Source organism: Calidris pugnax, unplaced genomic scaffold, assembly GCF_001431845.1.
Source record: "Calidris pugnax isolate Ruff unplaced genomic scaffold, ASM143184v1 scaffold69, whole genome shotgun sequence".
Classification (NCBI taxonomy): domain Eukaryota; kingdom Metazoa; phylum Chordata; class Aves; order Charadriiformes; family Scolopacidae; genus Calidris; species Calidris pugnax.
Genome location: NW_015090859.1, coordinates 10097907 through 10116751, shown reverse-complemented (window position 1 = coordinate 10116751; position 18845 = coordinate 10097907). Strand labels below are relative to the sequence as shown.

Here is an 18845-nt window from a genome sequence, read left to right as displayed (position 1 = left end):
TCACTTGTCATCTGCATGCTTAAAGGGTATACTTTCTACTCCATTGCCCAAATCACTAGTGAATATAATAAGGATGAGCTCACCGCATAATCTGGACTTGGATGGAAATTTTTGCCATGCTAAACATCCTAGAACTGGGCCTTGTGCTTCTCTCTGAGAAACTCCCATCAGTATTATCTGTGCCTGGAGTAGCAGTTCAGCCATAGCTCCCAGCAGCACTGGTTTCTATGCAAAATCTGAGAAAATAAGCAAAATATCAAGTTTTGGGTCTTTTGTGTCCCTCTCCCAGAACATTTTAGAGAGAAACCTGCTCCATCCCAAGAAAGTAGCTGGGTGTTGCTGAACCATCCTGATGGATGATGCAGCAGACCTCTCCATCCCACCATCGCTGGCTTCACCAGCGATGCTTGGCTAGCTGGGTAGCTAGCCTGGATGCTGCCTACTTGGTTTCTATCAACATCGTTGATAGATTCAAGACATTCACATGTAGCATTTTGATTGCCCTTGCATTACAGAGGCTTCATTCTGCTCCCTGATCCTGTCTTCCAGCTCGGGGGCCTGGGTACCGAAAGAGCAACTAGTCTTACTATTGAAGACTGAGGCAAAGAAGGTATTTAGTACTTCAGCCTTTTCCTCATCCTTTGTCACTATGTTTCCACCCACATGCAATAAAGGACAGGGATTCTGCTTAGTCCTCCTTTTGTTATTAATGTAGTTATAGAAACATTTTTTCATTATCTTTTACGGCAGCAGCCAGATTAGTTGGGCTTTGGCCCATCTTATTTTCTCCCTGTATAACCTCACAACATTCTTACAGTCCTCCTGAGTTTCCTGCCTCTTGTTCCAAAGGTCATAAACTCTCTTTTTCCTCCTGCGTTCCAGCCAAAGCTCTCTGTTCAGCCAGGTCGATCTTCTTCCCTGCTGGCTCATCTTTCAGCAGATGGGGATGCCCAGCTCCTGAGCTTTTAAGATTTCCTTCTTGAAGAATGTCCAGCCTTCCTGACTCCTTTGCCCTTCAGGACTGCCTCCCAAGGGACTCTGTCAACCAGGCCCCTGAATGGGCCACTATGGAAGTCCTGTGTAGCTGACAGCCCTCCTTACTTATCTGAAAATCAAAAATGCTATCTATAAATTGTCTACCAGAGAGGCCTGTGCAAGCAATAGAAAGAGGGGTTCAGCAGTGATATAGCTTATTCTTTCTTTGAAGACCTGGTTTGGAAGCTGCTCAGTTGGGCATTTCACCATCCAGTATCTCTAGCTCATCCACCTGGGACCAGAAAGTTTTAGGGTGGAAACTTGTGTTGATGAGATGATCCATTTCATGGATTCCCAAAAGACAGCAGCAAGGAGCACGTACTGTACAGCTGAAGCCAGGTGTGTGGTCTAAGCTTTGTTAAATTGATGGAACAGCCTTCAAAGTGAAGGCCTCAAAAGTGAATATGTAAGAGGGTCCCAGAATAAAGGTAATTTCTCTATATTTCAATGTCTTTAATTCATATAAGAAGAGGAAATTTTGTACAAAATTTAACATCAACTGCCCCCCTGAGGCAACTGCTTGGTGAAAGAGCACATATGCTGAGATCCATCTGTTCCTTACCAAATCCAGCTTCTTGACTCCCTGCAAGACTGATTTTGTACTTTTTACCTGCTGTCACAGGCTTTTGTATAAGAATAATTCTTTCTTCAACAAAATATTACTTTTTTTTTTCAGAGTGGTGAAGACAGGAGACTTTTGCATGAGATCTACATCACTTAAGTTTTTCTCCCAATTATGGCAAGGACAGGTGGTAAGTGTATTGATAACCACAGAGTAGGGAAATGTGATCTCTTGAAATAGTCTAGCAGACACCAAATGCAGCCCTATGCCAAATACTAGCTACCTCTCTTTAGCCCATGCCAGTGTCCAGCAGAGCTATCATTCACACCTCACAGTACCAGTCAGATAGAGAATACATAATTTAACCTCATCTGGCACGGCTGTCTTTCAGATTTAATGTTTCTTCCTTTGCTCCCAATATTGTGCTGTGAAAATCTCTTTGCAACGGATTCACATGCCTAAATGCAGTGAAAACACATGCTGCTGCCTGAAGGGCTCCTTTCTTTGGCTCATTAGGGCCACAAATGTAATCCTTCTCCGGGCACACCTCCTATTTAGTCTTTGATGTGACAACTGTGGAGACTACTGCCTGTAGTGCCACGTCTCATCCGGTTTCATCAGCTCACTTTGGAGAGAGAGTCATTGCCACCCTCAAGACTATGTGGGACCAGCAGATGGGCAAGGTTTCCTTCCAAAAACCCACATCTGTTTGAGGGGGAGACAAGACAGCACAGCACTTGTGGTAGCAAACATTGCCATGCTGGTCTTCCAAAGTACAGTTAATTCATTCTTTAATTATCCTAACTGAGGGAGATGTCCCAGCTGCAGGAACACCTCTGAGAGCTCCGCTTCTTTGATAGGTCTTCTTTAGCTCTTACTTCTGTCAGCATAAACAAGTTACATTTAAGAAGACCAAACCAAATCCTTGCTTAGCATTCAAAAATGCCATTTAGCTCATATAGGTGGTGCTTCTGGGTCTTTGTAGATCTGGGACTAAATTAAAAAATAAACTCTGAATTCCTTTGGCTTCTCTAGCATTGGTCTTGTTGAATCAGTGTGAAAGCCTGCTTTGGAAAAGTAGGATGTGTGGTGAGAAGATCTTTTCCCAGTACCCTTACCTGCAATGCAGGGAGCTGCCTGAGACAGTCAGGCTCACCTGGAGAATGATCTGCTCTTTCAGGGAGACCAGGAAGAAGAAGACATGTTGGCGACCGTCCTGCAGCAAGGTTCAGAGAAACCTGTCTGCATTTCAGCAGTGGAGAAATGTGTGAGGAGAAAATGCAAGCCATTATTTCCTGCAATAGCAGAGTGGTCATGATAAAAGAGAGAGATAAATCCACAGTTTGATGTTTCTGGCAGTCGAGGGGGGGTCGGGGGGTGAATTCACTGTTGTCCCAAAGTAGATAAACTCTAACTCCCTATATTTATCCTTTCTAACTGTTTGGTATACTAAATTGGTTCCTATCACTGTTTTTAAGATAACATCTGTAGGGGCAAAATCAACTCTATTTTATTTATGATTTACATGATTATAACCACATAGCCACTCTAGCTATATTTGATTTAAAGATACAAACTAGAGATTGTGTTTCCTTAGAGAAAGTTGGAACAATGCTCCCACCTTGCTCTCACAGGTGGTATGAACATCATTTTGTTCTTCCTTGTCCTATTTTCTGCTGCTTCTCCAGCCCAGAACTCCTTTACCAAATCAGACAGATTTCCCTCATATTTAGGCATTTTCAGCGTGATCCTTTTAATGGAAGAGTTTTGTCTACCCTCTAGCGGGAATTTGAATTATAGCACCTGCGGAGCCCAGCTGTGGGAGGATGGGAGGCTGGAGCACCTTGGGAATTACCTGGAATTACGGCAGGAACGATCTTCCTGGTGTTTCCAGCAAACACGGTACCCCATTGTTGTTCTTCCCTTCCCTCTGTGAGATTCAGGTTTGCATTTTAGGAAAAAAAAGGATTGGGACTATGTTTGCTAGGATTTTTTCCTTGTAGAGGGACAGATTTAGACTTTCGCTGGTGTTTGTCAGCCAAATATTTAGCTCTGATAAGTAAGTATAGCAGTATTAATCATGTTGAATAGAAGCAAGGATGAAAATTTAGAAAGTATGTAAAAAACCTGCATCATAACTCCATTTTCCCTTCTGCCCATAAAAGCAAACTTCTGACATCCGTATCTGAAGGTAGAACCTGGGCCACGGGATCTGAACTAGGGTGTGCTAGGGAGGGAGAGGCTGGCGCTGAGGTGGGTTAGCTGCACCCCTGTGCTCTCCCAGCATCGGCAATACGTACATGATGATACATATATCACCAAGTATATAATACAGGTTGGGTGGAGAATGGCTGGAGAGCAGCCCTGAGGAGAAGGACTTGGGAGTGCTTATGGATGAGAAGCTCAACATGAGCCGGCAGTGTGCGCTGGCAGCCCAGAGAGCCAACTGTGTCCTGGGCTGCATCAGGAGAAGCGTGGGCAGCAGGTCTTGGGAGGTGATTCTGCCCCTCTACTCTGAACTCGTGGGACCCCACCTGGAATACTGTGTCCAGCTTTGGAGTCCTCAACACAGAAAGGACATGGACTGGCTGGAACAGGTGCAGCGGAGGGCCACGAAGATGATCAGAGGGATGGAGCACCTCTCCTATGAAGACAGGCTGAGGGAGCTGGGATTGTTCAGCCTGGAGAAGAGAAGGCTCCAGGGAGACCTTATAGCAGCCTTTCAATACTTGGAGGGTGCCTATAGAAGAGCTGGGGAGGGACTCTTTGACAGAAAGTGTAATGATAGGACAAGGGGAAACTGTTTTAAATTGGAAGAAAAAAGATTCAGATTAGATCTCAGGAAGAAATTTTTTACTATGAGGATGGTGAGACACTGGAACAGGTTGCCCAGGGAAGTTGTGGATGCCCCATCCCTGGAAGTGTTCAAGGCCAGGCTGGATGGGGCTTTGGGCAACCTGCTCTAGTGGGAGGTGTCCCTGCCCATGGCAGGGAGGTTGGAACTCCATGATCTTTGAGGTCCCTTCCAACCCAAACCATTCTATGATTCTATGATTCTATGAGCAGTGGTGCCCTGCCCCTTGGGTGAAGGCATCTCACTAGTTATGGGACATCTTCACGCCCCATGGAAAACGACTCCCCGACCTGTGGTGCGACTCGCACATTTCAGCCTGAAAGGTTTCCCTATGTGCTGCTAGTATTTCATGTTAACATCCAAATTAACAAGCACTTGATGCAAAGCTGTAAATGAGATGAATACAGCTAATTACTGGCTTTCAGCTGAGATCACACGCAGTGGTAGCCAAATAACTTTGGTGATAAAGAGTTAGTTCCTCAAAACTTCTGAAGGAAAACAAAAGTGCTCCTTTCGCAGCTGCAGAGTACAACGTTATGGATGAACCATGGCCTGAATAGCGCAGACACTGCTCTAACTCAACTTTTATTGCTGAAGTGCCACAACTGAGCAATCAAGACTCCCTTGAAAATCTTACCCTAAGCCTAAAATGCACTTTGTAAAAGCTCTGGGCTAGGAACTGATCTCTTCCCTGCTTGGCTGCTAATTTGCTTTGTGACCGGAGGCAAGTCACTTAACTCCACTGTGCCTCAGTTTCATCACCTGTAAAATAGGGGCGATATATAAATATCTCAGAGCAGCTTACTAGCAGAAAGGTAAATGTGAGGAAACTCCTGTAGGCAGGTGCTGCTGCCTTGTCTGTTAAGATAACTTCCCGTTGATAAAAGGCATCGTGAAGGAAAAATGGAATTTTCAAGAAGATTTATGGCTTGAAATTGTTGCACAGTGCATTTGTATGCCACTGTCTGCTAGGTTTTCTTCATTATCGCTGAGGCCATAAGTGGTTGGGCCAGCCTGCCTCACTCGATGGAAAATTGCCCCTTTGGGATCGTTTGGGGCTGGAAATAAATCCACTCATAATGCTTCCCCACTTTGTGCCAAGTAACCTCCTTTTTGCCCAGCCTAGCAGACCTGTAACAGGAACAGAGCAGGAGGAGTTACCTTGGATGCCCTTTGAGGCCCCCGCAGAAGATGGTGTTTTCTACCCCTGTCAGCTGCAGGTCCAGGGCATCACTTTGCACAGTGAAAGTCTTTGAAAATTGGAGGAGAGATGTGAGAATATCACAGGGTACTCTTGTACCAAAGTACCTTGTCACAGATCCTGTGACACACAAAATTCTGCCAGGTGATACACAGGAATTGGCTTGAAAGTACCCTGGAATGCAGCCAACTGGCTCATGCCAATCGGGGGCAAACAGGAACCACAAAGATTTTGGCAGAACCGTTAGAAGGGCACTGAATGAATTTCCTCATAACGCTGATGGGTTTTGAGCAACAGGCTGGATGTGGTGAAGGGAGAGTGAAGGACCAAGCAGCCTGGTATCAGATTTTCTAACTTGGGTAGTGGGAAATGTGCTGGAAATACAACCATATTTAATGAAAATACATGAAGGAAGATGTCTCCAGGAACTGTACCTTCTACCTTGCTTTATTAGGATTCAGTATGGCATTGTCTCTCTGTGCACAAAATTGTATTTCTTTCTTCTTTGCCTTACCTTCTTTCAATCTTTTACAAAGTAAAAGGAAATCCATAAAGTAATTTGGAAAAACACATCTTTCCCCCTTTTTTTGAAAAAAAAAAAAAAAAAGAAAGAAAAGAAAAAGAAGCTCAGAACTTTCTCTTCCTTGTAAGAGTGGAGACCATCCCCAGTACTACAGCTTCCAGGCAACCTCCTCTTTTTTGGTATAGAAATCAGTGATATCAACCTTTCTGGGGAGCAAAGAAACCAAATAGAGATCTTAGAAGATAAAATACCTTTTAATTTAAATACCTTTTAAGGTTCTAGCAATGATTAATCAAACATACTCTGTATTATACTTGCCTGCAGCAGCCCTGAAAAATCATGTTCCCTCTGTGTTTTATAAAAAAAAATCAGCATTTGAGCTTTAAATTTTATTCTGGAAAGACACCTAGCTCAGCTTTTACCTACTTTACTTTTTTTCCTTGTGGGCCCCAAAGTACAGCTCTGACTAAAAGGAAGAATTTATTTTTTTCCCCTGCTTTAGGAGGCATCTGCCTCACTCTGCTCTCCACTGCAGCAGTCGGTAGGTTAGGGCATCAAGTCAGCAAGACACCTTAGTCAAAAAGTACTGCTCTTTTCCAGTTGCTATTCAGAAAACAGGCCTTGAAATAAATTCTCTTTAGGGTAAACTCTTTTATTCCTTCCTAGACTTGATTGTGTGGCCTTTACATTGAAGTGACATTAGTTGGCACTGCTGAATGCCTCTGCTTTGTTATGGGAGCTGTGAGGGAACACACAAAGTATTTTCCTTTACATGTCTTCTCCTTCTCTACTGGCAAATACAGTTTGGGGCTGGTAGGAGTTGAATAGCGATGTGTTCATTTGTTGTTTGCTGCTTTAAAGTTTAGGTTCACTCAACCTGCATTTTTCAGAGTAGAAAATACCGGCAGATGGAAGCAGTCATTCAAAGTTTATTCTGCTGGTTCAGCCGTGTTGGCAAAATGACAACATCTCCCTGAGGTCTAAACGACTCAGTGGTGAGCCTGGCACTACCCTCCACTTCATGTGGTGGATCATGAGCGTGCAGTTAGACCTGGACAGCTAAAGCAGCAGCATCCCAACCACGTGTACCTTTACTTTGGGATAAAACTGCAGCCTTGCCTCACGCCTGTACCCAAGACAGACCTTTCACGAGTAGACTGTTCTCAAGCTGTTTGAGACTTTCTCTCTCCTAGATGTTCACTAAGCTAGTCATTTTGATGCTGCATGCAGTCTGCCTCGCGCTCTCTTCTTGGGTGTTCAGTATGACACAGAATTGCTTGAAAGGCAGGTAGGTAGATGCAGCTGGGTTAGGACAGATTTTAGGATTATTATTTTTTTATGCAGAACATTACAGTCAGTATTTTTGCTCCCTGGGAGATTTGAGTACAAGGAGAGAGTTTTTTGCTTTCACTTCTTATGGGAACACATGACTTGGGGAGAAATAAAAACAAAAATTGCTGGTTGCCTTCCCATACAATTAAGGGTAGAAAATAGCTCTGCTGCAATCTGTGACAGTACGTGAAGAATAAGGTTCGACACGTCTACAAAGGCAGTCAGCAATTCCGGAATTTCATCTTTAGCATCATCAGAGTTGACATCCCCCTGAGAGGTTTACCTTGCAAAGTTGTTCTCGTGGTCCCTCTGTGTTCCCAGGCAGAGAGCAGCTTGCTTGAGTTGACATGACTGTCTTTGCAGACAAACCTACTAGAGGCTTTTGACAGAAGCCTGGTTACTGGGGCATAACTATGCTGTGAATTAGCCTGCAAGAGTGTAGTAATTTATGTAGCTGTGTTGTCACGCTGGGTACAGAGCTTGGAAAGTGTCTCCTGTTTACTGCAATCGAAGCACTTATCTTTGTTTCTGCAGTAAACTTAACAGCTGCTAAAAATAGAAGCTACCCTGCACAGTGCGCAAAAGGAATGAGTTGCATGAGATAATGACCTCTCGGTCCTGCAGAACACCTGAGCAGTCCTTGAATGCTTTAAATATGACTGCACTGAGGCTGAGCTTTCCTCCTTTCCCAGACCCAGCCATGCTACTGGAAGATGTGACTGCCCTTCTCCTGGAGGCTCTTGCCCCACCGGCAAACTACAGCTCCCAGGATCATTTCCTAATCTACTTCAGCACTTAAAAATCAGCTTAGTTTAGCCAAATCTAAATGAAGACAGGTGGTGGGTGAGATAGGAAGAAGGCAATCAAACAACAGAGGAGGAGGAGGAGGCAAAAAGGTAGCCCCTCTCCAAGTCACTGAATCTGTGGGACTGTCTCTCTTGCCGTTAGAGGTAGAAAGCCTCAAACACTTCCATTTCACATATTTTACTTTTAGTTGCTCCCTTTTACATTGTATGTGTAATTGTATCAAAGAACTTCTGCTTGTGTGTGATAAGCTCAGCTTGGGCTTGAGAAGGAAGAGCTTCTGAGTACGAGAATTAAAAGTGCTCTGAGAGAGGAAAAAAGACAATTTTTTATCCACTCCTTCAGATGTGTATGTGTAGAGTGGTAGACACATCTTGTTCTTTCACTTCAGTGGGAGAGAAAGAGAGTAGAGTGTGCAGTGTGTTTTTGACCACGTTGGAGAGCTGGGATGTTATGAATCTATGTCAGAAAAGACTTATTTCATGTGAATCATTTTGTGTATTTGTGTAATTTGTGGATTTGAATCAACCATGTGTATGTGTAACTAGGTAGCTTGACCGTGGTTGATCACCATCTAGTGGCAACCTGTAAAATTCAGACTTTGGCACTAATACAGAAGAGGATAAGCTAAAATAGAAAACATCTCAAAAGGCCTGTGGCACTACTTCTGAAAGATGTATGTGATGGTTGAGCCTTTACCAAATAAAGCATTTTAAATATCCACAAGGCATGTCGAACACTATGGTGTCCTTGTTTGTCCTACTTCGGTGCCTGCATGCACTGGGGCATGGTGCTAACCCACAGGAGATACCCAGGCTTTGCCAACAGTACACTGGTTGCTGCCGGCCAGTTGCCTGCCCAAGGAGAGCTGTGGCAGCATGGTGGGATGAGCCCTGTTGCCAGCAATCTCCTGGGCACCACTTGTTTTGCTAGCACCAGCAACATATGCCTAATCACAGAGCCTCATGGCCAAAAGGGGCCTCCAGAAGCCAGGCAGGCTTGTGTCCCTCTTGCACAACATCTGGCTAGCCTGATCCTGGAGCCACATGACTATGGAGGCTTCTCTTGTCCTCACCAGGGCTTCATCATGCATCATTGAGATGAAGTCCTTCCTGATATCTGCCCTTCAGGGGTCTGATTACCATTTGGTTTTCTGCCTGGTTCCTTCCCCTTGGGACATTTCGCTGAGTGTTCTTACCATGCTCCTCTCATCTGTGTCTTCCCTGAAAGGCAGCCTTGAAGGCTGGACATGGTGCTTCAGCTGGGAGGGTAGCAAGGCTACAAAGGCTGTAAGGGCTGCTACACAAATATCACACATTATATTCTTATTTATACATCACAGCATTGCATCTGCCAGAGATCTTTCTCTGCCAAACTGCTATCTGAATAGGTTCGTTGGGTTTTTTTTCTCCTTTTGTGTTTGCACAGTTCATTATTTCTACTTAAATATAGAAGTCTCTATCTGTCACTCTCTAATAGCATCCTGTGCTTTTTCAGACCATAGTTGCAATTTGTCAACTTAATTTTGTCCTCTCAGCTTCATGTCACCTGCAAGTATAGTAGCCCAACTTTATTACATCCTCCAATGTGTTAAGGAAAACACTAAATATCCCTAAATCCAGGTCAGACTGTTGAACTCCCCATTCAGTGGCTCCCCCTACTCTGCTAATAAATCACTAATATTTCCACTCTGAGCACAACTCTGTAACCAGCAAAAATAGTTTCCTCCAGAACTGTTTCCTTAGCTAACACACAAGAGTGTCATCCCAGTCAGTGTCAAAACTTCTTCTGAAGCCAAGATATATGACATCATCTTTTCCTTCATGTAAGATCCTGTTAATTTGCTGTAGTAGGAAATCAGAATGACCTGGGATTGTACACAGCTGATAGGTCCATACTGGCTGCTACTCACCTGTATTCATCTTCTGTAGACTTATCATCCAATTGTCTGTTTCACTATTTTTCTGAGATGAACATTAACATGACTGTTCCTCTATTTTTTCCATGCATATATACACTTTTCTACATAGATATTTATCTTTTTATATACATATATATATTTATATATATACACATATGTCCTTTTATTCACCATGTATGTTCTCTGGTACTTCTCACATCCTCCCCCTACGCCAGCTCTGAGATTTCACCATTCAGTTCCTCAGTGCCCTATGCTGAAGTTCATCAAGTCCATCTAATTTGAAAACATCTGATTTATCTAGGTGCTTTCTAAGGATGTAGTTCAGTGGTTTCAGCAACCGTGACAGTATCTGCTGTGTTTCGCTCGGGATGTAATAAGGAAAGCACTACATGAGTGACAAGACTGAAATCAAGGGAAGTTGTTCTCATGTCCAGACTAAGCTTTCTGTGTCTCTGTAATCAACGGCAAAGCCCGCAGTGAGAGAACCCTGCATTTCCCAAATGTCTTTGGAAACAGTCTGGTAGGGGGGTTCTAAATTTCACCTTCGAGGTGGCTTACAATCTTTGCTTTTCACTTGTTTTTCTTTGGTTGCTAAGAGAGGTATATATAAACCTACTCCCGAGACAGCTCTTTGACAACTGCTGTAGTGCAGGGAGAGGGCGAAGCCAGCTGCAGTTCTTGCTACCATGTCAACACACCTGCCTTCACAGGAGCTCACAGCAGCAAAGCCCTCCTGGGTTTGCTGGGGTTTTCTTCAAGGGATTCCTTCATAACTTCAACGCGATCTCTGACTTGGTCATGGAATTGTTGCTCCTGGGCTGCTGGACATATTTGCCCCACTTACACCTTGAAAGAGAGAGGATGGCCTGCTGGAAGTTACCTCCGATCACGACGTAGAGTAGGAGGTTGCCACATGTGTTGAGTGCAGCCAGTGGCCGAAAGATGATGTAGGCAGAGTGGATTTGTTTCTCCACCTGACAGCTGACTGGACACAACCGTAGTTCAACTCGAGCTGCCCGGAAGATGTGGAAGGGGAGGAAGCACATGTAGAAGACCACCAAGAGGACGACAGCGAGTCTGCGAGCCTTTTGTTTGTAGCAAGCCCGTGTGTGGGGCCCGGTAGCCAAGGTGTAAATAATGAGCACGTAGCACAGAGTCACAGTCAGCAAGGGCAAGAAGAAGGCCAGGCTGGTCAGCAGCCAGTTATACCACCTGATTGTGCCCAGGTCTTCAGAGCTGGTAAGGTCGAGGCATAAAGATCTGTTTTGTGCCTCTTTTAAGGAGATCAAGAAGTTGACAGGGCTGACAGCTGCCAGTGAGATCACCCAAATGGCTGCGCAAGCTACCACTGTCCACCTCTTCCTTTGGATGTGGAAGAACTTCATGGGATGGACAATCACCACGTAGCGGAAGGCGCTGAAGCAGGTGAGGAAGAGGATGCTGCTGTACAAGTTGAAGTGGAAGCCGAAGCGGATGAACTTGCACATGAATTCACCAAATATCCAATGTTCTCCACTGGCATAGTAATGTATCAGGAAGGGAAGGCTGGTGAGGTACAGCAGGTCTGTGAGAGCCAGGTTCAGCATTATTATGGTGCTGCTCTTCCAGGGCCTCATCTTGAGGCTGTAAACACAAATCGCGATGACGTTTCCTGGGAAGCCCACCAGGAAGATGATGCTATACATCATGGGAAGGTACAAAGTCTTCAGACCAACTTCCACATCAGTGCAGTTGGAAAAATCATCTTCAGTGTCTTGCCAGGTAGTGGGGTTGGCTAAGTTGTCATTTGTTGTGTTCATGCTTTTTCCTTAGCACTTAAGGAAGAGAGAAAATTCTGTGAAATGTTTAGTGTTCACTGACAGGTAAGACCTTTTCATAGTCCATTAAAAACAACTAATAGCAAGGTCTTTCCTTTCAACTTCCCATCAGTGCCACTGTAAAGTGCCTTTATTGAATAAGGAAAGGCCTTGCTGCTTTGACGAGAATTGATCCCCATCTAGAGGGCTTTTATCGTATCCATATAGAGACAGATACAATTTCATTTTAAAAAATGTATTTTCAGGGAATGGTCTGCACAGACACAATGAAGTTGTAATGTAAGGGATTCCCAGTCCCACAGTGTGTGATGTGTCCCCCTTGCTACATAAAGCTCACTTTCTGCCTTCATCAGGGTTCAAGTGGAAAAGAAGAACAAACTAGTTGTGCTGTGCTGCTGACCGAAAGTATAGAGCAGAATGTCCAGACCATAACTGCTCCATAAACCTATTTGCAGCTTTGTTAATTAAGTGGAAAACAGAGAGGATGTTGAAATGTTTTCATATTCTTTTTGATACTGGAGTTGGTTAACATTTTTCTCCCTGCACCTTGGAAACAACAGATAGAGGAATATTTCATTCTTTTAGTTCATTAACAAGATTGATGTTGCAAAGAAATAAGTTATTTTTAGGCTTGTCATTAGTTGCTATGTAAATTTCTATCCCTGTGAAATTTGTAAATGGTGTTTTGCTTTGACACTAGTCTTAGAAGTTTTCTGAAACATCAGAGTAAATTCATTCAACTGTGCAAAGCAGCCATTTGCAAGATATAATATGGGACTTGAGCAGGATTCAAGGGAAGTAAAGGTAGCCCAGTATATCATCTCTATAGTAGAAAATACGGGGCCATTGAAGCACATGGCAAATAAGTGCTAACATGGCATCCAGTAAATTAATTTGTGTGAATGCCTTCTTTCTTTTAAAGTGGAGTAAATGTTTTGATGGAAAAAAAAAAAAGAGTAAATCTCTAGCTTAATTTTTTTCCAGAGGAATGCAACTTCTTATGGAATGGTGCCCATCCTCAAATTAGTGTGGCCTGGATCTGCTAAAATGGATCCTACTGAATCACCGCTTCTATTTCTTGTTCCACTCTAAATTTTCTTGATGTAGCTTCTACCCCCACTCACTTGTGAGATGTCACAGAGACAGGTTGCAGGATTTGAATTCAAATTTGTGTAGAACATTTGGTTCAAACGTACTTAAAACACTTTGAAAACTGAAGCTGTAGCTTGAGGAGATGAGTGCCAACCACTGGTGTTTGCTTTTTAAAGAGCAAACCAGCTTCAAACCTCTTCTCGTGGCTGGGGACGGTGCAGGGGATGGTTTGGATAAATCCAGTGGCTCAAATTTGGTTAAGAAGTAAGGCAGCGATACCATCATCCCCAAACAAACCTGAAGCCTCTGGTGTGGCTAATGTTTAACCAGGCTAACAGCAAAGGCCCCATCCTGCAGCGGCAGGTCAGGGCGTGCTGTCTGTCGGGGCTGTGCACTCTGTGGTGTTTACACTGCACGGCTGAAGGGCACGGCTGGGTGATGCTCCACGCACCACTTTCTTCATGCTTTGTAAGACTATCATTTTGTCAGCAGCTTTTTTTTTTTTTATTTTATTTTTTTTATTATTTACCCCCACCCAGCAGTGTTCTGCTGCACCAAACTTCCAGGGGCTGGAGAGCAAATAACTACCATCACTGAAGAGCGCGGCAGCGGCACTCAGCCCCTGCAGACCCTACTGACAGCCACAGGCTCCTAGATGCTTTCAGAGCCATCACCTTCTCTGTTGGTGAGGTACCTGATAGGGTTGTAGTTGGGTGGAGGAGCTCCCCCAAGGGCCAGGCCACCCCTCCATGCCCTGGTTACGGAAAGATGAAGCAGGGACAAGCATTGCCAAGAAAAGCCTACGGACTGGAGGGGGGTCTCGGTTCTGAGCTGCCCTAAGATTAAATCCAACCGAACAGGTTACCACAGGGAGCAAAGAAAGCAGACAGCGAGTCTTTGCTGTCAGCCTTATTATTTTGCTGTCTGAATTACAAATAGAATTTAGACAAAACTTAAATCTAATTAAGGAACAGTTTGTACTGTGGCAGATTTTATCACACTAAGTAATTGGCCATAATGGGACTTCTGCAGCCCAAGCTGAGGGCAAATGATATATGCTGCAGACACATAATGAACTTTAAATAAATTATCCAAGAGCAGAACTCGTAATAAAAGGGAACTAGATTATTGAAATAGAAACCCTCTTTCAGTCTTAACGGTGGAGTCACTGCTCTATTACATGGTATTCTTTACTGTAACCAATTGATTGGAGTCACTTTAAAAAATGTTGTGATTGCATGTCTTTAATTGCAGTCACGTATAAAGGAAACTTGTCTGCTCTTGCATTGTGATAATTTAATTAGAGCCTGCTGGAAATAAAAGCCAAATGGCCGCAGTCATGGCAAAGTAACCTAATACCTGTAATTGGACTATATTTCACACAGATGTGTTGCTGAATAAATTAAATAGGATTCGGCTGGCAGTATTCGACTCTGCCACTGGCTCAGATTTAAGAGACACAAATGATATATTTAGGGATGAAGATATAAGCCCTCCTTCCCTTACCCTTTATAATTCAGGGAGGTTTCTCCATGCAGAAAGAGCATGTGGATTTGAGTCCTGGATGCATCCACCCAGATAAGTTTGATTTGTTCCACCCTTCCATCGTCCTGTAACCCTTTGCTCATCTCTCTCCACTTCACACCCTTAAATCACAATATGCATTTTACCTGTAAATCCTTGGTGCTGTCTTCTCTCCTCTTCATAGCTGGTTCCTTAAATACCCTACTCCAGCTAGCGGAGTTTGTTTTTGAATTCCACAGCCTGCTGCGGTGAGACGGTCTGGGAAAGCCATAGCAACCCCCCCGGGGCTATGGGGCAGATTGCAGCAGCGCTCTGCCTCCTCTCCCAGGTGAAGGTGGCGTGGGCTCCACCATGCTGAGTGAGAGCATCTCTGACCCCTCTCTCTTCTAGCTGTCACGTCCCCGGCGGAGGGGCTGTGCTGGTGTCGGCTGTCCTCTTGCCTGGCCTCTACCACCTGCGTGGGATGTGTGGGGACAGGCTCTGTGTCACTGGCCAAATCAGTTGGAACCGCCTGTAACCTGTCTGGTTGGGCTGGAGCAGTTTGTTATGGGTGCTTCCAGCCCTCGGGGAGGGAGGCAGGCCAGCAGCACTCAGGCAAGGGAGAAGCAGCACCATTGCGGTGCCCGCCTGAAGGAATACCTGCTCCCTGAGTCCCACAGCACAGCCTAGGAGAGGTGAGAGACGGGGGGGAGAGGTGAGGGAAGAGCAGGTTTCAAACTGGCAGGATGGTGGATGCTGGGAGCTGAGACCAAACCCTTGACTCTCGAGGAGGGCGAAGGTACCCGTGCTCTCCAAACTGGGAGCTTGGTGGGACCAGCTGCCCCTTCTGCAGGGAGGGACCTGGCTCTGAGAAGAGAAGGGATTGTGCAACCAGGGCACACTTGTGTCTTGTGTTGGCTGGGAGAAGTATCCAAGACCATGTGCTTGTGAGGGCAACCTGGCTGGAGAAGGGCTTTACTGGAAAAAGGGATTGCATGACTCTGCCAGACAACCATCCTGACCATTTTATATGGGAAGTACATTTATTTGTTGGCATGATTTGTCCAGAGGTCAGAGGAATAAAGAAGCCGAGAAAGGAACTCAAACTATGTGCTCCCTTTGCATATGATTTGAAAAAATACCCAGCCTGCTATGTGATCTGGAGAATTTTACAGTTTCCAAATACCCAGGCAATAAAGCAGAAGAGAGGCCAGCATTTCCTTCAATGTGATGGCCTACCCTCAAGAAGGGGCTAGCAGAAATGTCCTCTCCCTTTGGAAAGGGAAGAAGGACACAGGCACCTTCTGGGGTGCTCTACAACAAGGGTTTTACTTCCTTTGCGCAGGGAACGGTGAGGGGCATGGTCCCACCTAGAGATGCCTGGGTAGTCATGGTGTGGTAGTTATAGATTTTACGGGGTGACTTAGCTTTCCAGTGTGTGGAGCTGACTTAGGCTATGGCCTTGTGGAGTTCTCCTACAGATCCAGTATTTACACATTTTCTTTGATTTTCTGTCCCTCTTCCTTTTCAACAGACTCTTGGGCTAACTGTGCTCCATTGACTTTTACCTTGTTTCAAAGCAGTAATCCTTACACCAGTTTCCAAATACCCAGGCAATAAAGCAGAAGAGAGGCCAGCATTTCCTTCAATGTGATGGCCTACCCTCAAGAAGGGGCTAGCAGAAATGTCCTCTCCCTTTGGAAAGGGAAGAAGGACACAGGCACCTTCTGGGGTGCTCTACAACAAGGGTTTTACTTCCTTTGCGCAGGGAACGGTGAGGGGCATGGTCCCACCTAGAGATGCCTGGGTAGTCATGGTGTGGTAGTTATAGATTTTACGGGGTGACTTAGCTTTCCAGTGTGTGGAGCTGACTTAGGCTATGGCCTTGTGGAGTTCTCCTACAGATCCAGTATTTACACATTTTCTTTGATTTTCTGTCCCTCTTCCTTTTCAACAGACTCTTGGGCTAACTGTGCTCCATTGACTTTTACCTTGTTTCAAAGCAGTAATCCTTACACCAGTTTCAGGTTTCTCTCTCTTTTTTTTTTTTTTTTGCTCCTTTTTTTCCCCACAAAGAAAACACCTTCAAAAGCATAAGCATTCCAGATTTGATTTTGAATTAAATATTTGCAAACTTCTGTAAACAGGTGGGAAAGTTATTATCTTGAAAGAGAAATGTTTAGATGAGACTGAAAAGAACTTGAACGTTTTCCAACACTGAACTTAATTTCAGATCTCATTTGAAGCTATTATTTACTTTCTTGTGATGATAAGAGATGTGAACCTGGAAACATGAACAATTATGTACTGCATAATGTAATGCTGAATCAGGCTTGAATTATTTAATAAATATACCTTTTAAAATTACTGCATAACTGTCCTATTTCTTTACCTGATGCTTTCAGTATTGGATATCTTCACATGAATGACCTTCAGCTTGCTGGTTGTACATAATCTGTTCTCCTTAACTCTTTCTGGTATAAGCCTGGTCACATCAACCTTGATGGACTCCTAAATGCAAATATTCAGAAATAAACTGACAGTTGGTGACATATCCTTGAGTAACAGCTGATATGAACCACCATTGTTTATAGAAAGAGTTGAAACTGCTTTTTACGACATGACTAGCTACCAGATAGTAGAAGTGTCAGTACCCTGCATCATGGAAACTGTACATTCTGTACAAAGTGCAAAAACACCCTTTGCAAAGGGCGTTTGGGAGTTATGGAGAGACCAGGGGCATGAAGCTGTATTTTCTCAGGAGTCTCAGTTTACACCTACAAACATAGATAAAGAACCTTCTGAATTTTATTTATAAGTTCCTGTCAATGTATAAAGGATATCAAGTTCATTGATCATATTTTTATTATTATTTTTTATTAATTTTTTTTAATATATTTGTCTGCTCTGGTATGATATTTTTGGGTAAGAATGGGTATTGCTTTGGCATTATGATTCAAATTATATTTAAAGAGGATCATTACTTGAATACTTCATCTCAGGCTTAGTGTTTGGAGTTCAAGATAAGATTTGAAAAATTGTGAGGATCTGGAAAAGAGCTTCAGGAATGCATGGAGTACCGGGAGATGTTGTGACATGCCTGAGAGACTTTTGAGGCTTTAGGTATTCTCTCTGATTAGTTTATTCGAGAACAGATTTAAACAGGAATGGATGGTAGCCATGTTCACATCCATGGGAAGAGACTCCTGGCATCAGCATAGCTGGAGCTATGCCAATCCAGGCTGGCAGCAGAGCACAAGTATTTCTCAGTGAGGGTGGGTAGCTACTGAAACAAATCCCTGTAGTAATATGGTTGATTCTTCAACTTTGAAATTTTTTAACCAACATTGAGTGTCTTTTGCATAAACATTAGTATAGTCGCAGAGCAGCATGAAATGTTACTGTCATGCAACTTTTCAGGAGAGATTAATAAGTTTAAAGGCTGGAAGGATCTCTAGAAAAGCCAGTCTAAAGGGTTGTATCCCCAAGGCTTTTACTCCCAAGACCAGAGGATTTAGCTCAGAATTCCCAGTAACTTACATGTAGCTGCCTTTTTTTAATAGGACAATCCTCATTTAAAGAGAGAAGGACTTTCCTCTTATACCTTTGATAGTTTGTTCTAAAGGTGAATCATGCCCACAGTTGAAATCATGCCCTTAGATTTTAATATGACTCTCTAGATTGTGCTTCCAGCCTTTCAACTTCTTCATACATGTCTCTGCTATCACTCTCCTATTTAGTGATGGCTGTTTTGTTTTTGTGGAAGTGTTTAAACATTATAATCCAATCACCTTTCATACTTCTTCCTGATTAGTTTGATAGCTTAGGGCATCCTATGATAGTATCTACGCTTCTCCAGCCTATTCTTTCTCCTACCATTGGCTTTGTTAGTTAGAACAAAGAAGAAGGTAGATTTAGATAAGAAATCGATCACATAGGTATTCCTTCTTAGCATGACTGGAGCACCAAGTGATGATTGTAGGTATTCTCTGTCCTGCCAGGGGGAGAGAGGATAGGAGGATCATTGTATCCCTCTTGTCTTGAAAATCTAGAAATGGAGAAAATCTTTCTCTCTATCATCACCCAGTGTGGTAAAGGCAGAGAGAAGAAGAATTGCAATGAATGGGGTCTAAGTATCACCCAAAAAAAGACCCATTCTGTTGCTGCACCAGCAACAACTCAACAAGGAATGTATTATTCT

At 43.8% G+C, this 18845-nt stretch overlaps 1 protein-coding gene across 1 annotated transcript; it reads right to left on the bottom strand.

Annotated features, from left to right (window-relative positions):
- Window positions 1–10999: 10999 nt before the first annotated feature.
- Window positions 11000–12031, bottom strand: LOC106889260 (2-oxoglutarate receptor 1-like). Its single transcript, XM_014944099.1, has one exon. It carries the CDS (start codon window positions 12029–12031, stop codon window positions 11000–11002), a length of 1032 nt encoding a protein of 343 aa, XP_014799585.1.
- Window positions 12032–18845: the final 6814 nt, after the last annotated feature.